The sequence below is a fragment of the Melanotaenia boesemani genome, chromosome 4, assembly GCF_017639745.1.
Source record: "Melanotaenia boesemani isolate fMelBoe1 chromosome 4, fMelBoe1.pri, whole genome shotgun sequence".
NCBI lineage: Eukaryota > Metazoa > Chordata > Actinopteri > Atheriniformes > Melanotaeniidae > Melanotaenia > Melanotaenia boesemani.
In genome coordinates, this window is record NC_055685.1 from 31,360,890 (window position 1) to 31,380,209 (window position 19,320).

Here is a 19,320-nt window from a genome sequence, read left to right on the forward strand (position 1 = left end):
TGTTGTGTGTTGGTCCACCTCCGATCCACCAGAGGGCGCTGCTGTCGGCGTTTTTGACAGTTCGATGACAACCGGACACAGCGTGCTGTGCTCGGTTCAGCGATAGATCAGTCATTCAAAATGTTGAGAATTACGATCCGGACAGACGTAGGATCCCTTTGGATATTACTCTGTATTGTATATTCACAGTTCCTAGCTGTGTCATCCGATGACATTGTGGTGGCATGTGGCGGATTCGTAAAATCCGACGTTGAAATCAATTACTCTCTGATCGAGGTGAGTGCTAACGTTCCGGTTAGCCAGCTGGCTAACAGCTAGCTGGTTGATCACAGTGAGCCAAAGGTTAGATGGGGGTACTTTGTGAATGACAATTTGAATGTAACCTCATAAAACATTTTTGACTTAAGTCTGTAATTGCTTGTGAATGAAATCTGGTACATTTTATGTGGTTTGATTATGATTTAGTAAATTGCCATTTAGCTAATTTAGCTTTTTTCGTTTCAAAATATACATATATAAATATAGGGGGATTACTTACGATTACTGATCACTGATTGTAAAGTTAGCGTTGCATTAACATACATGTATTTTACACGTGGCAGTCACCCCTAATCCTAATATCTGCGTTGATGAGGAAGCCCTTAAGTGTTCCTCCCCACCAGTCTTAATCCTGTCTCATTCAAGGCTCCAGGAGATTAGCCATTTGGTTACTTATACAAGCAATATGAACAGTCCCAAGAAGACTGCTGTGTTATTTTATTTATTTTTCATTTATTTATTTTTTTTAATTATATGAGTTAACTAGTTAGCCAAATAAGTCTGTTCGAATGAATGACACAAACTAAATTATATCTCAGCTATGGTAGCCATAAATATATTTACTCCATGTGTGTTCCACTTCTTTGTCACCAGATTAAACTGTACACAAAACAAGGTTCGTTGAAATATCAAACAGACTGTGCTCCCATCAATGGTTACTTCATGATCCCTCTCTATGATAAGGTATGATAGCCACCTACATGAGTATTTCTGAACACATTTTTTTACAGATTGTAATGTACAAATATGCCTTCTTCCCCCCCACAGGGAGACTTTGTTTTGAAAATTGAGCCCCCTCTTGGGTGGAGCTTTGGTAAGACTCAGAAACACCATCAAGATCCACAATCCATCATTTAGGTGTTAAAATATAAAAACTGACTGTAAATTTTCTTTATCAGAACCTACCAGCGTTGACCTGCATGTGGATGGAGTCAGTGACATCTGCACCAAGGAAGAAGACATCAACTTTGTTTTTACTGGGTTCTCAGTTTCTGGAACGGTAAGAACTGACTAGCTCAAATCTGTGGTGTGTAGATGCTGAAATCCTATATGAAAAAACACTTTGCTTGAGTTACAACCAAACCTGAAGCCTTAAAGAGAACTTGAGGAGCCTTTTAAAACTTATTTTGCTTGTGAAACGACAGTCTGACTCACTCGATGCCGATTGTTGGTAGAAGTCTACAGTTGGTTGTAAATTTCTTTAAGGCAACCCTCTGGTGGTAGTGTATGGCTGTTTTTTAAAATCCTCCTCACTGTGGGTAATAAAACATTTTTTTTCTCTAAAAGCTGTATGTTTTGATCAAAATCTGAATTGTGTGATATTTCTGATGTGCTTAGCTCTTTACAGTATGTGCTGACTAACAGAGATGATTTTCTATACTTTCTCAATATTTTTATCAAAACAAGCTCCTTCCCGTCATTTCTCAGGAAAAAGAACTACTGCTACATCTTGGTCTTGAAGAACCACTGTTGAACTTCGGCAGAGTTTTTCAGTAAAGCTTCCCCAAACGATCGCTAATTTGTTATCCATTTTGATCCCACCTGTCCTCTCCAGCGAGTATAAATTAGTCTGATGTTGACCCTTGTCTTCGCTTTTGCTGTCTTTCTTTTACTTAATTCCTTCAATAATGTTTTCTTGTGTTTCTTTGATGAATCAGCCAGTGTGCATTCAAAATAGCCCGTGTTTATGTTGACTTGCTGGTGTGTGACGTGGTGCATAAAGCCAAAAACAGCTGAAAAGTGATGCAGTGTCCCAGAAGACAAGGTTGTGAAGTGTGGTTTCTCAGCCTCAGGACACTGCTGGGCAATTACAGCTTCAGAAATGTTCACAATATACGTCACTGTGCAACCAAAATGAGTCAGAAACATGTTGTCAAGGTTGGAAAGTTACATAGTGCTACTTGAACTCTGCCTGAGAAGATTGTGCATTTCTTTTTGTTTCTGTCTTGACTCCCCATTAAAAAAAACAACAGCTTTACCACACTATGCAAGACTTGCTACATGGATGTGGTGTCTTTCATGTTTATTCGTTTCATATAATGTGGATTTTCCAGGTTCTGAGTAAGGGCCATCTCCTGGGCCCAGCAGGAGTTGAAGTCAGGCTGAGCCGAGCGGGAACGGAGGAGAAGCTCCAGAGTGTGGTCACTCAGCCTGGAGGAAAGTAAGTGGCTCTTCTCTGTTCTGGAAAGTCTCAAACTGGTGCCTCTGCAGAATCATGTGGTTGAAATTGGTCGCTGGTGAAACGTTTTCTTCCTCCTCACACAGGTACACCTTCTTCAAAGTGCTACCTGGAAGTTACGATATCACAGCCTCCCACCCGTCTTGGACTCTGGAACAGGTTTGTTTATTTGTCAGAAACATGACACGGTTCACACTGCTGTAAGGGAATGTTTGGACTCTGTTTTGATTCCTGTCATTTATTAAAGCAGGAACGTGTTGGAAACGTGTTGGAAAAGTAGCATTAAATCTGCGTTGTGTAAATGAGATAAGACAGTTTTTTTGTGTGTGTGACTTTTGAAATTCTAGAGTGACAAAACTGGGTTGAGACAATTTTTCTCCTTGTGTTTGTCTAAAGTTGTGACTTTGCAAGATGGGATTAGAATGTAACTCATTATTTCTTAAACAGACAGCTTAGATATATATTCAAAAACTCATTTTGATCAATTTCCATTAGCAAGATGAAACAACACATAACTATTTTAAAGGTAAAGACTGTGTTGTTGTAGATAAAAAGTCAAAATAAAGAGTAGATTTTGATGAGTGGGGGCTTCTAAAACAGAGGTGGGAATGATCAGCAGGTTTGTAATTAATGATCAGAGGTGTGTGAAATCATTGTCACCCTCATTACAAAGCATAAAAATCCTGAATGCCGTCACAGTTCCCCTCCCAGTTACAGTCATCAGTACTTCAGGATCTCAGAGGTCTTATTAATTCTGTGTCACTTGAGGATAAAAAACTTCATTATTCACTTACTTGCTCAGCTGATAAGGTACCTTGTCAGGTCAGCAGGGTTAGAACTCATAATCTCTGGCAGTAATCACATTGCTCCTGGTAGGGCAGTTATTCCCGCCCTCGCGGCAGCTTTCACAGAAACCTTTGCTGTCTTCCTGCAGAGCACCACCTCAGTGCAGGTCTCCAACGCCAACGCCCCGGCCGCCGACCATCTGGTGGTTGGAGGCTATGATGTCTCAGGGGAAGTTCGCAGTGATGGAGAGCCCATGAAGGAGGTCACCTTCCTACTGTACTCCGCTGCAGTCAAGAAAGAGGTAAAGCAACTATCTTTTGGAACAGCGAGGAGATCCAAACGTCTCGAGGTTTCAAAGGCTCCAAACATTTCACCTAAAATGCTCCTGTATCCCTTCTAAAACTATTTACATAATTCCTTTTTGCATTTCCCGTTACAGTGATTAGGAAAAATGAGCAGGTGAAGTTGTTTGTTCTTTTTTTTATTTGCAGGACATCAGTGGCTGTAACACATCCCCTGTGGAGGGTACGGACCCCGGGGACAGCTCCCTCGTCTACCTGTGCAGCGCTCTGTCCAGGGATGATGGCAGCTTCACCTTTCCCTCTCTGGCCAGTGGCGAGTACACTGTTGTAAGTTGGAAAATCCATACGGAGATCTCTATTTGTATTCTCACTGAAAAGTTCATTTTTCAGATTTCACTTCTGGTTTATTTAACAGTGCCTCAAGTTACCATGGTAACAGCAAATTATTTCTTTTCTATACATACTATAGTTCATCAAAGCTGTGAAAACCTCTAGTATGTAAGACTAAACGTAGTCTAATAAATAAATGCCAAAAAAAACTTTAATAGTATGTTTTTTTCCTTTTAAAATATTTTTTTATGAGTTTTTATGACTTCTCATGATTGTGGGTTTCTTTGTCATATATTTTTTTTTTATTTTACCACCGTGTACTGCAGAATCCCAGAATGGCCAAACCAAACACTAGACCAAAGGGGAGGGGTAGGGCCCTGTGATTTCTGTGAAAATACATAAACGGAATCGAGGGATTTGACAATGAAACTGGAATCAGTTATAAAACATGGAATATGATGGAATTTGCTCATATGTGGGTGTGATCTGCTACCCTCACCAATCCTAAGAGTTTTACACGGAGCCTGAGCCAAATAAACAAGGAAGGCTGGATGAAAGTTGAATGAGTTTTGACACCCCCACCCCATCTTTGTGACATCACCTAAAGTGATGAGGATCAAATCTCCTCCAGATGTTCAGCAGTGGCTACGAGCTGGCAGAAACACAGAAGCTGTCGAAAGAAATGAAGAAATTCAGCGTTACGCGGTTCTAGGAAATGTGACAGCTGTTGCTGGAGAAGCATCAGGATGAGAATATACTGGCTGCCAAACGAGGAGGAGTGTCAGCAGAAAACAGGATTAACCTCCATCAAACTTACCCTGTGTGTTTGAGCTGCACCTGGAGGCTGCCCTGAAGAAGGACTGTATAAAAAAAAATAACCAATGCCGACAAATATGAGCAGCTAGTGTGTATTTACAAAGAAAGAAAGAGAACGGCTGGTTGAGCAGCCCACTCGTATACAGAGGCTACAGCTCCACGATACAGCCGGCCTGGGACCTTCTCTGATCCCCCTTTCCTGTCAAGCAGCTGTCTAACAAAGACCTCTAGAGCCAAAAAACAAAAAAAAACATTAGATAAAATATTCAGTATCTTTCCTTATGAAACTGTATAGGTTTTATACACCAAACACATAAGACATCCTCCCCTGAGGGGAAAAAATAGCTCAAATATTAAAACAGTAATTTCAGAGGAAAAAATGGAAAACACAGAATTTGGGAAAAATATAATTGGACTCTGGGGGGAAAGGAAACATGTCATGAAGCCTAAGAGGGAGCGGTGTTGGGGATTGAACTTATTATAATGTGCTGCTAAAACCACTAGATGCCACCACATGCCAGACCCATGAAAAACTGTAGATATGACACCAAAGAACATGGTCAGAAACTGGGTTTGATTGGATCATATTCTAGCTCCACATCAGAATAACTTGACTCTCATTTTATTGCTGTTCTATTCATAATAAATTCTACTTCCTTTGCTCCAGGTGCCTTTCTATCGGGGGGAAAGGATCACTTTTGACGTTGCTCCTTCTAGGATGAATTTCAAGGTGGAACACAACAGCTTGAAACTTGAGGTAAAGAGTTAAATATTAAATTTAATTGTTAGGTAACACGCTCCATTGTCTTGACATGTAAAGTTGTTTCTGTTTCTCTGTTCAGCCCATCTTCCGTGTGATGGGTTTCTCTGTGACGGGCCGGGTTCTCAACAGTGCTGGTGGGGAGGGTGTGCCTGACGCCGCCGTCTCCCTCAACAATCAGATCAAAGGTTAGCAAACCAGAAGGCTGCGAGTTTTCTATGAAGTGTGCTTGAAAAGCACCGCGGTGGAAGTGTTTCTATTATAAACACATTCTGTACTTACAGTTGTCAGCAAGGAGGATGGTTCTTTCCGGTTAGAGAACATGACAGCTGGTACCTACACCATCCGTGTCAACAAGGAGCTCATGTTTTTCGAGCCAGTAACTGTGAAGATTGCCCCGAACACGCCTCAGCTTCCAGACATCATCACCGCAGGGTATGTTTACTTTTTAAGTAAGTTACAAATATGTAGCATGAGTGTGGGGAGCTTGGTCTTACGGTACATTTGGCCTGATAAATTCCTAATGTTGGTCCATCACAGGTTTAGCGTATGTGGTCAGATCTCCATTAGTCGCCTCCCTGAAGGAATGAAGCAGCAGGGCCGCTACAAGGTGACTCTGATAAACCAGAACCAAGACAAGGCTTCCAGTCGGACCGTCGAGTCAGACCCTCAGGGGTCTTTCTGCTTCCAGGCCAAACCTGGAGACTACACCGTCCATGTGAGTCCCCCGCAGCATTTAGTTGTTTTTAAACCTTTAAAAGGTTATGAAAAAATACAGAAATGATCATCTATTAATGAAATTGATTAATTTGCATTTAGAAATATTCACCCAACACATATTTATCCAGGTGGGACATGTCTTAAAACAAAGTGTTTAACCAGCAAAAACAATTAATAAAATAAAGTAAAATTAAATCTAATTAAATTAACTATGGTCCAGAATAGTTATCATCAGCTAATATAAAAGATATTTATACTCTACGTAATAAATAAACCAGCAGGATTATAACTGACGTGGCTCGCTGGCTGCTTCTGGTCTGAGTCAACAAACACTTTTCCACATTCCCATTTATTTAATTTCTACAAGCTAACTACCATTTTACCTCTACATGTTTAGGTATCGCTTCCTGAAGCGGAGGTCAGTGCAGGCCTGGCTCTGCAGCCTCAGGCCCTCCAGGTCTCCCTTGTGGACCAGCCCCTTACAGACCTCCTTTTCACCCAGTTCATGGCCTCCGTCTCCGGAAAAGTCTACTGTCTCTGTAAAGACTTAATCAGCTAAACTTCATAATCTATGATAATACAGTTTTCTCTGTATTTTCTGTTATTTGCTGATATCTACGCTTACCTTGTGTTACAGCTTCCTGTGATGAGCTGTCTGTAACTCTGCAACCGGTGAATCGGCAGGGAGAGAGGAAGATGGCGGCTTTGTCTGGCAGCAGCGACGTCCTCAGCTTCTCTTTTGACGACGTTTTGCCCGGGAAATACAAAGGTTCCATATGATGTATTTGTTTTTCTGTGTGATGGGTCCTTTCTTACTTTTTTAAGCTCTAAAACTAGCAGAGTTTTAAGGGTTAAATCAACATTTCTGAGGAGCAAAGTTTGCATTTCTTGAAAAAAATCAGTGCTTCACTGTGTGTAAGCTGTTTTAGTCATAGTATAATAAAATATTCTAAGGATTGGAGGACTAAATTTGTGATTATCAGTTGGTGGTTAATCATAACTCATATATAGTGCCTGCTGCCTTTTTACAGACAGTGTTTCTGTGCCTTCTGCTGCTTCATCTATCTACATCCTTGCTTGGTACTCACAGTCTGTTAGTTTACTGCCAGCTGTCCAACCAAACAGCATCTCAGAGGCATCTTTCTTCAGCCTGTTGAGCTGGTCCAAGATATTTCTGTTTTTAAGCTTAGAAAATATAAAGGTCCCTTTGTACCTTTTTATTTTTAATCTTTCATTATTCTCCCATCTCATCCCATCAGTGGCTATTTCTCACGAGGAGTGGTGTTGGAAACATAAGTCTGTGGAAGTGGAGGTTCTAGACTCGGATGTCTTGGGGGTGGAGTTCAGACAGATTGGCTACATCCTCCGCTGCTCCCTCTCCCACGCCATCACTTTGGTTAGTCATCACTTAATACCCAGTTATCTACTTTATAAGCTGCATTTCGTTGCAGATGGTGGCCCTTCAATGATTATTTCGCATGTGATGACAGGTTTTTAACCGAACAAGTTCTTCTGTGCAGGAATTCTTCCAAGATGGCAGCAAACCCGAGAATGTTGGCGTGTACAACCTCTCTAAGGGAGTCAACCGCTTCTGTCTGTCCAAACCTGGTGAGTTTCACACTCTTGACCTTCTCATTAGCTAAACACTATCAATTAGCATATTGAGCAAATATCAGAGTGTAACAGTTATTCTCTTGTGAATGTTTGGAGTACAGCGTTAGTGAGTACAGTGAGTAAAAGGTCTGTGTCAGACTTGGCTAAATATAAAAGTAGGACAGACTAATTAATCAACTAAAACTGGCTTGTCCAGGTGTTTACAAGGTCACCCCGCGCTCCTGCCATCAGTTTGAGCAGGACTTCTACACCTACGATACGTAAGTAATGAGGTGGAGTGTGTGCATCGTTCCAGGGTTAAAATAAAGTTATCCTCTATCCAAGTCATTCTAATGACTCTCTGTGTGGTACAGCTCGGCCCCCAGCATCCTGACCCTCACTGCGGTGCGGCATCACATGACAGGACTCATCACCACCGACAAGATTCTAGACGTCACAGTCACAATCAAGTAATTAAGACTCAGCGTGGCTGGGCTCATTCAAGCCCCAGTAAAGCTCGTTCAGGCTCATTCAGATGATCTTCTCACCCATCAGGTCGTCCATAGAGAGCGAGCCAGCGCTGGTTTTGGGTCCCCTACGAAGTCTGGAAGAACAGAGGCAGGAGCAACAGCTGCAGGAGATTCAGCTGCGCCGTCAGGAACGAGAGCGTCGTGCAGCCGAAGAGGAAGGAGGTGCCAAAGACGACAGCCCTCCAATCCAAGAGAAGGCTGACGAACTGACAGGCCCCTTCCACTATGAGTTCTCCTACTGGGCCAGGTTGGTTACACCACTTTTTATTTGAGCTGCCCTGCAGCAGAAAAGCTGCAGTGCTCAGATTCTGGTTGCATCAGCTGCTGGTTTCCATTAGTTTGTTTTAGAATTTATGAAAATGTGATTGTAGAGACTTCCACAATGTTTCAGGTCATTGAAATGATTTTTTTGTTTATTTTAAATGAGCCAAAGCTTGAATTTTCTTTTTTTGTGCTTGTTATACAGTATATTGAATCGGACGCTCGTTACTGAGAAAACATCTGTTTGAAAGTTTAGTTAAACTTATCAGGACATTTTAAAAAAGGAGCAGATATTTTGATGACTTAATCAATTGTTAATTGTTAATCAATCTAATTGTTTCTTTGTGCTGAACTCAGATTTTTTTTTATTAATTTTATTTAATAATAATGGCCAGATTTCAGGAGCTTGTTAAATGGTGAACCCATGTTTTCGAGCAGTTAGTTGATCTTTCCAGTGTGTCTGTACAGGGCTGGTGAGAAGATCACAGTGACTCCTTCCTCCAAAGAACTGCTGTTTTACCCTCCTGAAGTGGAAGCAACTATCACAGGAGGTAGGAACCTTCTCCCACTCTGCACTTTTACATAAATATCCAGTCTGTTAGTTTAGACCCACAGACCCTAACATTTGGAATGAGGAGGTAGATGCAAAGTCTTGATTGCTTGTGTGTTAATATTTGATTTTTTTATAGCTACTCCATGCACTCTTATTTGCCTGTGAGTGAGTCATAGGAGGGGAAAAAAGGAAAAAATCTGTATGAAATCTACAATAATCAGAGATAAACTCTAGACTTTCTCTCCTCACAGAATCGTGTCCAGGTCGGCTGGTGGACATTGTTGGCCGTGCGGGTCTATTCTTAGAGGGTAAGGTGTCACCGGAGCTACAGGATGTGGAGATATCCATCACTGAGAGAGGAGCTGCTGCACCGTTCATTACCGTGGCAACTAATGAGTTGGGAGCCTATAGGTATGAAAACCCAGATACAAGAATAGCGTTCATAGAAGTTGCTCAAAGAATAATCATGACTTATTCATTTCGGGTGATTAAGCCTTTGGGTTTGGGTTCTAAAAGTTATGATCTCACATGGAGAGGTTAGTACCAGGTCAGTGAGTGTGTAAAGCTCAGGTGGGGTCTGCATAATGTAAATGCCTTCATTGAAGGTATGCATGAGGCGCTGCGCTGATAGTCGCTTACCTGGAAATTTGATCACATATACTTGTGTGTTTAGTATAAACGGGTTGCTATCCAGCCTGGGTCTGCCTGGGTCTGCCTGGGTCTGGAAGGTTTCCTAAGTAGACGCTCAGGCTCCTTCCAATGTGTGTCTCAGCTTCTCCTGATGACCAAGCTCCTCAACCTTTCCCTAAGGGTCAGCCTATCCACCCTTCAGAGGAGACTAATTTTGACCATTTGCGATCTCATTATTTTAGTCACTACCCAGAGTGTGTGACAGTCGAGGAACTGGTAAGTCACCAACTTTGCCTTTCAGCTTAGTTCTCTCCACCACACCAGACCCCCTGCCAGCTCCTTCACTGTTCTACTGCGTGTAACAAGACCCCCAGATACTATAACTCTCTCTTACAACTAATAATTATAAGCAGCTGGTATCCTCTTTGCACCGACAGAATAAAACATCACATTGGGGAAGTTTAACGAGCTCAGTGCAGATCAGAGAAAGATGATTGTAGATTTGCACGAGTGTCTCACAGCCATTTCTAAACGACTGCAAACGGAAATGTCATTTATTGCAAGTTGTAGTCATTTTTGTCAGCTGCAGCATCCCAGTTGTCAGCTTAGCTGAGAGGAAGCTGGTTTGGAGGCTCAGGAGCAACCCAGGAACCGGTGATGCTCAGGTCTGCCATGAAGTGAAAGCTGCTGTAGTACCAGCGTGAAACGAGAGGAAGTCAGAGAAACTCTAGATGCACTTAGACGCTGTCAAAGAAAGAATCTCCCACTCCTGAACATTTTCTGCTCAGATGAGACAGTAACTTGAGTTCCCAAAGTGACCAGAGGTTTATTTGGAAGAGTAACTATTAGTCATGAAGGTAGTGGAAGGAACCATGTTCAGAAACATAACTGCAGTCAGTGGAAGGTAGGCTACTTCAGCATCCCACATAACCTCAAACTACTGGTTAGAAACTTGGAAACTGTTTGTTCCAACAAGCCAATGACTCCAAAAATCCACAAAAACTGATTGTGGAATAGATAAAAGAATCTAAGTATTAAGCTTCCCAAAGTCCCGACTTTATCCAAGCCCCTGCCAACAAACCAAGAACTATAAACAGACTCTACCAGTTCTGCCAAGAAAAGATGTGAACTATCCAACCAGAATTCTGGAAGCATCCCAGAACCATATTTGTATTTGTCACCTTGTGCTGATGGCAGGAAAACCAAAATAGATTTAAAGCTAAGCACTGAATTCTTGTTTTTGTTTTTTTGCGTGGAGGATTGTACAGTGATTGGAAAGGGAATTAAAGATGGCCCAGATCCATTAGATGTCTCAAGAGGGTCAGGACTGTAAACCAGCAGGTGCAAATGCAGCAGCACCATCAAATGAAAGCAAATTTTGCCATGAAGCATACCGGTTTTTCAGTAAAGACAGTTGCCTTTGTATGTCAAAAGTGTACATGTATTTCTTTAAGATAATAAGTTTTAATGTTAAATGCTAACTTAGAGTTGAGGCGTAATATTATTATAAGATCATCAGCTTTCATCTGGCCTTATTTTTTCTAAGTTTCTAAGTTTTGATCCCAAAAAGACTTGACCTGCACCTCATTTCTCCTCTCTTTCCCTCAGCGTTGGGCCACTCCACAGCGACCGGCAGTACGACATCAGTGCCAGTAAAGAGGGTTTTGTCCTGAGTCCAGTGGAGGGGACCCAGGGAGATTTCAAGGCGTTCGCTCTGGCCGGTGTCACCTTCAAGGTACACGTGACTGTCGTCCTCACATGCCCACTCGCAGCATCACACCCCAGTCATTAACAGCCCCTTTTATATTCACACTATTTAGCTAACTTTTTTATCTTCAGCACACTTCACTGATGATGATAGTTTAAAGGGAATATAAAATGACATGATAACAAGCTTTTTGGTTCCTACTGAATGTATTTTGTAAAGTGTAATTAGAGGAGAAATCATTCATGGAGTCAGTTCTGAGCTTTTCTGCTGCTCTCATCCTTTTGTTCTGCCTTCATTAAAAGGTTATGCTTTCACCTACTGTATCATCAGAACTTTGCACAAATTAATCTTAGTCTTCCTTTCAGACTGAGCGATAATTTGCTTTGAAGTTTTTAGCAGAACATTTACGTGTCGCTTTCTGCCCTTGTTTATCCTTCACGAATCTGAAATGGAACATTAGAGACCCCAAACTCGCCTGCCAGTCTGAGTACCCCACATTATTCCAGTTTCTGGTCACTTCTGACAGATTTTTTTGGAGTTCATAGACTTGGATGTGAAAGGATTACCGGGTGGGGGGAGGGGTTATCTGCTTGTCCAAACAAAAACACAAGCATTCTGTGTGTGCGGTAGATTAAATCAGAAGATGGCCAGCCGCTGTCAGGCGTCCTGCTGTCTCTGAGTGGAGGACATTTTCGTTCAAACCTTTTGACTCAGGACACTGGCCTCCTCACCTTCAATAACCTGGTAAGAAAGCAACAACCCTACAAACAGTCAGCTTGACATTTGTGCATGCTTTGACATTTGTTTGCTTTAGATGATATAAATGTTTTTTCTTTCTTAAATAATAAATATTAATAATCTCTGCAGAGTCCTGGTCAGTACTATTTCAAGCCCATGATGAAGGAGTTTCGCTTTGAGCCGGCATCTCAGATGATCACAGTGGAGGAGGGTCAAAGCCTCAGTATTGATATAACCGGCATTAAGACTGCATACAGGTAAGGAGTATGTCTTGTACCCTGTTGCATAAAATAATCTAGTTTCGTGCTGATTGGAAGCACTGTTGAACAAACAACAAGCTCTACATGTGTCTGTCGTACGTGAGCGTTTTGCACCTTTTGTCCTCAGCTGCTATGGAGCGGTGCAGTCCCTGAGCGGTGATGCAGAGAGGGATGTTGCTGTGGAGGCGGTGGGACAGGGGGAATGCAGCCTCTACAGCGAGGACACCGTCACTGATGAAGAGGGCCGATTCAGACTCAGGGGTCTGCTGGTGAGATGCTAATCTGTTAAAACAGGATTCAGAGCTTTTAAATGATCACATAAAACACACACTAGATGCTGCGCTGCATCACAGAGACACGTGACCTGAGCTCCCAAAGCATAATGTGGAGGTTGCATTTGAGCCAGCATGGACTATATGATTGTACACTATTTTATCTGTATTTTATCTTAAATTAATTCTTAATTAAATTCTCCTGATCCTTTCTTGCAGCCGGGTTGCAAATATCTGATTCAGCTGCGAGCTGAAGGCAATGACCACATAGAGAGAGCTTTGCCACAGCACAGAGCTATAGAGGTGGGTAACATCTAGATTCCAATAAAGGTAGTTATGGATTCTGAATCAGAAGCTTTGAGCAACATGTCAAAGTGTACAGAAATCTACAGACTAAACAGCAGTGTGTATAAGTCCTGAGTCCTCTTTTATTTCTTTATACATTACCAGGAAACGGGGGCAGTGATTTATGTAGAACTTAAAAGAGGAACACCTTCAGTTCTGTTTCTGCTGTAATGAGGGGGGGCTTATTTATACAAAGTCTAACATGACCTGCTTTTGTAACCAACCTCAGGCCTCCAGTTAGCAAGTGCAGTTTTTTAGCATTTGTTCATTCATGTTTTTTTCTCAGCCTGCTGTTTGAGAAACACTGTGGCTGGGATGTAACTGGGCAGATCTCAGATTTCAGTCGGAGTCTGTTTAACATGAAGTCAAGCTTACTTTTTAAAAAAAAAATGTATGTATATATATATATATATATATATATATATATCCTTCAAATTTTTAGTTCTTGTTTTTGAGCTAGTGTTACCTTTTTGTTTTACAAGAAAAATATACAAGAGAAAAGGATTCATTAAAGCATTTAAACTAGTCTTTATCTAATTATAAATAGATATTTATTAAAAGCTTTCATTCTACCACAATGAATGCAATACAATGCAACACGCTTACTTGTTTAATATGAATTTTTATGTCAAAATGACAAAAGAAAACTGTAACTTGAAGGACTTGCAGAGATTTGAGCAGCTTCTTTTCTAAAAGCATTGGTCAACTGCTGATAAATGAAAGTTAGCTTGAGCCAGCTAACATCGTGCCAAAATGATTTGTAGCAAAGAAGCACAGGTTAGAAAAACAGCCGCTCTGATCAGTATTTATTATCTGAACCTTCCACACTACAGAGCCAACAGATAGCTCAGATAATTCTCAGTCTGCCCCATGGTGGCAGCAAAATCCTACAACGTGCTGACATGTGTCTGGAAGATGCCAACAGAGAACATACAGGAGCTATTTTAGCTTTATGGAACAGCAGTGACCGCGCTGGAAACATTTCCTCAGATCAGCTAAACGTCACATATTTCTTGAGTTACTGTTGTGCCAGTACATCCACAGATGTATGACACTGACTGTTGGAGGCTTGAACATGTTGTGGAGTTATCTTTTCAGCTTCACCAGTTAGCTTGAGATGCAAAGATGATGCGTTATTTTAATATGACTTATGAGAAACTGACCTAAGGAATTCAGTGGTGCGCCTAACTTAGTTGCCAATCTTCTTTGCTTTTATTGGCAAATGCACACAACACACTGCATCCTTTTGTCACTTTCAGAGGAATGTTGGAATGAAACGTTGAGGAACTTGATGGAAAGGTGACCAGTGTGTGACTGTCTAAAATCCTTGGCTTTAACGGAATGACGAGGCCTGAAATGTTTGGCATCTCATGCCCGAAAGAGTATTTGTGTCCACGGTTTAAAGCTCAGTCTTTTCAGGGTCAAGCTGTTCGAACTCATTCTCTTGTCATCCTTTTCTTCCATTTATTTCCCCCCCCCACTGTAACACAGTTATGGAAACCTAAAATGAAAGTACAGAAATCTTCTGTAACTGAATTGTTGAGACGGCTGTGAGAACCCTGTTATTATGACTTACAGCAGCCTCATCACATGATTCCGCTCTATACAAAGAACAAAAGCAGCGATAATCCCAGCACCAAAGTGTAAACCTCTCTGTTCATAATTTGAGCTCGTCTGAAAAGTTCACTCCCCTTAATCTCTCTAGCGAAGCTGGAAATGCTTTAATTCTACTAAATTCCCTGTTATTATCACACCGTGTGACTTGAACCAAGGCAACTCCTCATTTGGTATTTTCATCACCAGGCTGGGCTTGTGTTGTCAGATTAAACTCTGGTTTCCCTCTCAGGTTGGCAGTAGTGACATTGAAGGGGTCAACATCATCGCCTTTAGGCAGATCAATCAGTTCGACCTCAGCGGAAACATCATCACGTCTCCTGAACATCTCCCAACATTATCGGTATGACGTATCCTGCAGTTTTTACTGAATTAATCTACTGTAAACCTGCTCAGTTAAACTGTAATGAAATGACCACTTACTACTCTTTCTTCCTTCCTTTTTTGCAGGTGAAATTGTACAAGATTGATAATCTGGACAATCCGATCAACAGTGTCTCTATGGGACAGTCTCTTTTCTTCCATTTCCCTCCTCTGGACAGGGACAGCGAGGTGTCTGAACTGAACTTCTAGTCTGAAATAAGATTTTAAAGCAAATTTCTAAATGAATGTTTATTTAGTTTAGTATTTAGTTGCTGTTGTTGTCCCTGCAGTCACATGCTACTTGTGTGTCCTCCAGAACTACGTGCTGATACTGCACTCCACGTTGTCCCGCTCCCAGTATGATTACACCCTGCCTCAGGTCTCCTTCTCCTCCACCGGCTACCACAAGCACGTTACTCTCACCTTCAACCCCACCGTAAGATGCTTTTATGTTTGGGTTTTTGTTATTTCTGATATTCAAAAAGGAAAGATTAGCTTATTTCTCTGAAAATCGTCTCATAGAGCACATGTTTGTTTCCCACAGCGTAAAGTGCCTGACCAGGATGTCGCACAAGGCTCCTACATCGCTCTGCCTCTCACCTTACTCCTACTACTAGCAGCATACAACCATGAGAAGGTACATAACAAGCTCCAGCTAATCCAGACAAGACATATAAAGAGATTTTCTTGCTCAACTTTTAAATTTCTGAATCCTTTTAGTTGAGATAAACCTCACTGAAGTTTGGCCTTGTCAGAACCAAGCCTCAAAGTCTGATTGGCATTAAGAAGCAGTCTTTATATTCTGTATTTAAAGCCATTAATCATATTATATGTTGCATGGATGGTTTTAATACTTCACATTTATTTGACACGTCCTGCTGACTTGTTTTGCAGGTGTTTCCGCTGGTGTTGCAGCTGTTCAACCGCATCCAAGGAGTGAGGAGCATGGCCCAAACCAGCAGCGACAGCGCTGCTTTAGATGAAGCCAAACGTCAGGCCAAGAGACAGAAAGCCAGGCGTACATGAGGCACAGTTCACATCTTCGTACACTAAGCTGAACGCTATGATGACCTCAGCCTCGGAGAAACTGGGGTTCCATGTCATCGAGGGTTACAGCTGTGTGTTTTGAGTGTTTTCAAAGCGTGTTTGAAGCCCAACACAGACCACTCGACATGCATTAACACCACCTCATCAGCCATTCTTTTTCATTGGACTGATAGCTGGTATTTTATAGATGAATTCTTTTTCTTTCCATAACAGTCATGTCCAAGATATATGTTAAGATTTGTAATAGATTGTTTTTTTATACATTTGTAATTTATCAAGGTCAACTTAAAGGTTTTTTGATTGCACTTACATGCCTCATATGTCAGTCTTAACACTGCACATCATGCCAATCAGGACTGGGGTCAGTTAAAAATACAAAATACAGGATTTTTATCAGGCTGTGGTCTGAATGTGATCAAACGTCACCAATCAAGTGTTTCTAAAATGCCTACCAGAGTTTCAATGACCTGACATCATTGTGACCCCATGTGTTATTAAACCAGTCTCATAATTCCATCAGAAACATGGGATTCACTGTCACTGTCACTGGAAGGCAGCCAAAGACACTTAATAACTGCATTTTATTGTAATAAGTCATCCTCTTACTTAAACATATGTTACTGTAACACACCCCTCTTCTGATGGTCTTTTACAATCTGTAAGTGTGATGTAAGACTGACAATGTCAGTTTATTGGCCGAGGAAGGTGGTGATGAATAGGATGCTGGAAATTTGGGTTTGAATTCTGTCAGGACATTTTTTGTTTTCTTTAAAGGGTGGGCAGGGGCAGTGGGGTCGAGAGGTAGAGGACTAATAGCTGATTAATTTATTAATATGTTTAATCAGATGTGAATGATTACCTAGTTTGTGTATGCAGTTTTAATTTACTTTAATTTGTCAAAGTGTGATAAACTATGCAGAATGGAAAAAGTTAGAATAATTCATGGGAATCAAAGGGTCTGTTATGACCCTGAGCCAAATTTAGAAAGATAAGGCAGCATTGTAATTTCACAAGCTCAGCGTCTTCCCACAGAGCTGTGGAAATATACTGTGAAAGATATGGAGCCGGATTATTTTTCTGTGTTTAATCTAAATGCTCTCAGTTGTAACACACTTTAACTGGACTGAAATCTGTCCTAGTTAGGACACAATTAGATAATTCAATAGTTTTGTTGGGGTGGGGGGTGGTTTGTCCATGTCATCTGGTCCCAACCTGTTTTTGACTAAATAAAGTTTGAGTGGAAGGACATTGAGTGTTTTATGGCTTTGCCTGTTGGGGGCAGTGTTATTCTAGACATTGATATGAAAAAATAAAAATGATAGCTTCCTCTCCTCATCGAGTTAAAGATGCATACATTATTAAATGAATTTTGAAAAGGAAAGCATGAGCGACTTTGTAAAGGTAAAATTCCTTAGGAAAAGCAAAGGCAGGACAAGCTGATTTAAAAAAAAAAAAAATCTGTGATGGCAAAATAGTTTTTTAGGGTTCGTTCTGCTGATTATTAGTCTGAAACCCAAAATTCCTCAAGTCTGCACCTTCTCCATTCATTCCCTTTTTCTCTGCTGTCCAACAGCTTCGTGTAAAATCTGCCAGCAAAGATCTTCATAAACTATGCTTGAAAACAGTAGAACCAAAAAAGAAGGGAGAAGTATTCCAGAAATGTTCCTGACTTGGATACTGCTGCATTCAATCAGAAACAGACATCAAATCCCCCTCGTCAGTGCTACGTAATATGAGGTGGTGCTCAACTTAGCTCATTGTAGACCAGAGCTTTTTATGGTGAACTTGTTACAGTTTTGTAAATCATTTTACTTTAGTTGGTTACGATCCTCTGTTGCTGATATACTGGAGCTCCATTAAAGCTCTCCAAGGAGTGCTCTCCAACATTCCATCCAAGGAGTCCATAAGGGTAGGTATTCTGAACTGATGTTTGGTGCACAAACAACAGTAAAGTCAAAGCCGTGCTTTGTCTGATCCCTCCCCTTGAGACCTGTTTGCACGGGTAACCCTACCAGGGGCATAAAGCCCCCGACAACATAGCGCCTAGGATCATTGGGACAAGCAAACCTCTCCAAAATAATTTTTAGCTCTATTTATCTGTTAGATGTACATTACAACTTATGGATCACAGAATCTACAAAATCTCAAAACATTAAATCAGAGGCATTTGCAAGTGAAAAATACAGAATTTCACATTATGATTAAAACAACTTTTAGAACTAGAAGTTGTTTTAAATATACATCCCTGTATATACACCTCATAATACAAACTAAGGTCAGATCTGTTAATAAACATATAAAATAAGCGACCCCCTTGCCTTGTAAATGGTTTATAATTAAACATAAAAAAATTGCAATTTCATTCGGACAAATTAGGAATTGCAGTTATTTTTTTTCACAAAATTGCAGTTCAAGTCTTCATTGTCATTTTCACATTTACTAAATTCATCCCATGGGCCAAATTGGACACTCATGCAGGCCAGTTTTGGTCCCCAAGCCATACATTTCACCCCCCCTGGTTTAAAGAGTGGCTTTAAATGAAAGTGGTTCCCTTCTGCTGTAAATAAAACTCAGATCCACAGCATGACTTCGCAGCTGTTTCGACCAGCAAGAGCAAAAAAAAAAAAAAAAAAAAAATTCTTCTGGTATCTCAAATCAAAAACGCATTAAATTGCAACTCAAACTGTGTAATATTAGAGTCACACACAAAGACATGAACATAAATGTAGTAACATATTTTCACTCCTGCCTGCATGACAAGAATAGACAGAGCAATGCCACGCTGCCTGATCTGTCCTCATCATGTTTTTTTTTTGTTTCCTTCTTCACCAGAGTGACATCAGTCATGAACTGGTTTTTACTTTCCAAGAGAACTTTTCCTCCATTGAGAACTTCTCATTTCTACAGTGAAATCCTCTCAAAGTTTTGGGTTTGGCAGCTTGGCGAGGTTGGCTAATGCTGGCTCACAATCAGCATTTCAGGGAGTGATTACAGTCGTTTAGCAAAACCAAAACTCTGCTCCTCCATAAGAGATAAAAGGGATGCAGTTGTACCTCTGGCTCCATAGCTCAGACACTAGTGGATGGAACAATATTTGTCTCCATTATACTGCAGTGGAACAGCTCCAAGGCTTTGGGTAATCTCCATGTTGGCTTGGTTACAGGAGCACTAAAATTAGCAACTCCTGTACCTTTT

At 41.0% G+C, this 19,320-nt stretch overlaps 1 protein-coding gene across 1 annotated transcript; it reads left to right on the forward strand.

Annotated features, from left to right (window-relative positions):
* The first annotated feature begins 67 nt into the window (after positions 1-67).
* nomo (nodal modulator) lies at positions 68-17,364 on the forward strand. The gene is made up of 31 exons (XM_041984146.1): positions 68-276; positions 913-1,002; positions 1,087-1,132; positions 1,218-1,318; positions 2,373-2,479; positions 2,584-2,656; positions 3,432-3,584; positions 3,775-3,912; positions 5,399-5,488; positions 5,574-5,679; positions 5,776-5,926; positions 6,032-6,209; positions 6,609-6,750; positions 6,849-6,980; positions 7,471-7,607; positions 7,732-7,819; positions 8,022-8,085; positions 8,179-8,274; positions 8,360-8,581; positions 9,064-9,146; positions 9,400-9,559; positions 11,387-11,513; positions 12,117-12,230; positions 12,354-12,481; positions 12,612-12,753; positions 12,976-13,059; positions 14,948-15,058; positions 15,166-15,267; positions 15,395-15,514; positions 15,623-15,715; positions 15,973-17,364. Exons 1-31 carry the CDS (start codon positions 121-123, stop codon positions 16,102-16,104), a joined length of 3,666 nt encoding a protein of 1,221 aa, XP_041840080.1. The 5' UTR covers positions 68-120; the 3' UTR covers positions 16,105-17,364.
* The last annotated feature ends 1,956 nt before the right edge of the window (positions 17,365-19,320 follow it).

Bases quoted from the DNA above. Each gene is read 5' to 3' on its own strand.
- nomo (XM_041984146.1), top strand. From the start codon at position 121: ATGTTGAGAATTACGATCCGGACAGACGTAGGATCCCTTTGGATATTA. The intron at 5,489-5,573 runs GTAAAGAGTTAA...TTCTCTGTTCAG, and splicing joins ACAACAGCTTGAAACTTGAG to CCCATCTTCCGTGTGATGGG. The intron at 12,754-12,975 runs GTGAGATGCTAA...CCTTTCTTGCAG, and splicing joins TCAGACTCAGGGGTCTGCTG to CCGGGTTGCAAATATCTGAT.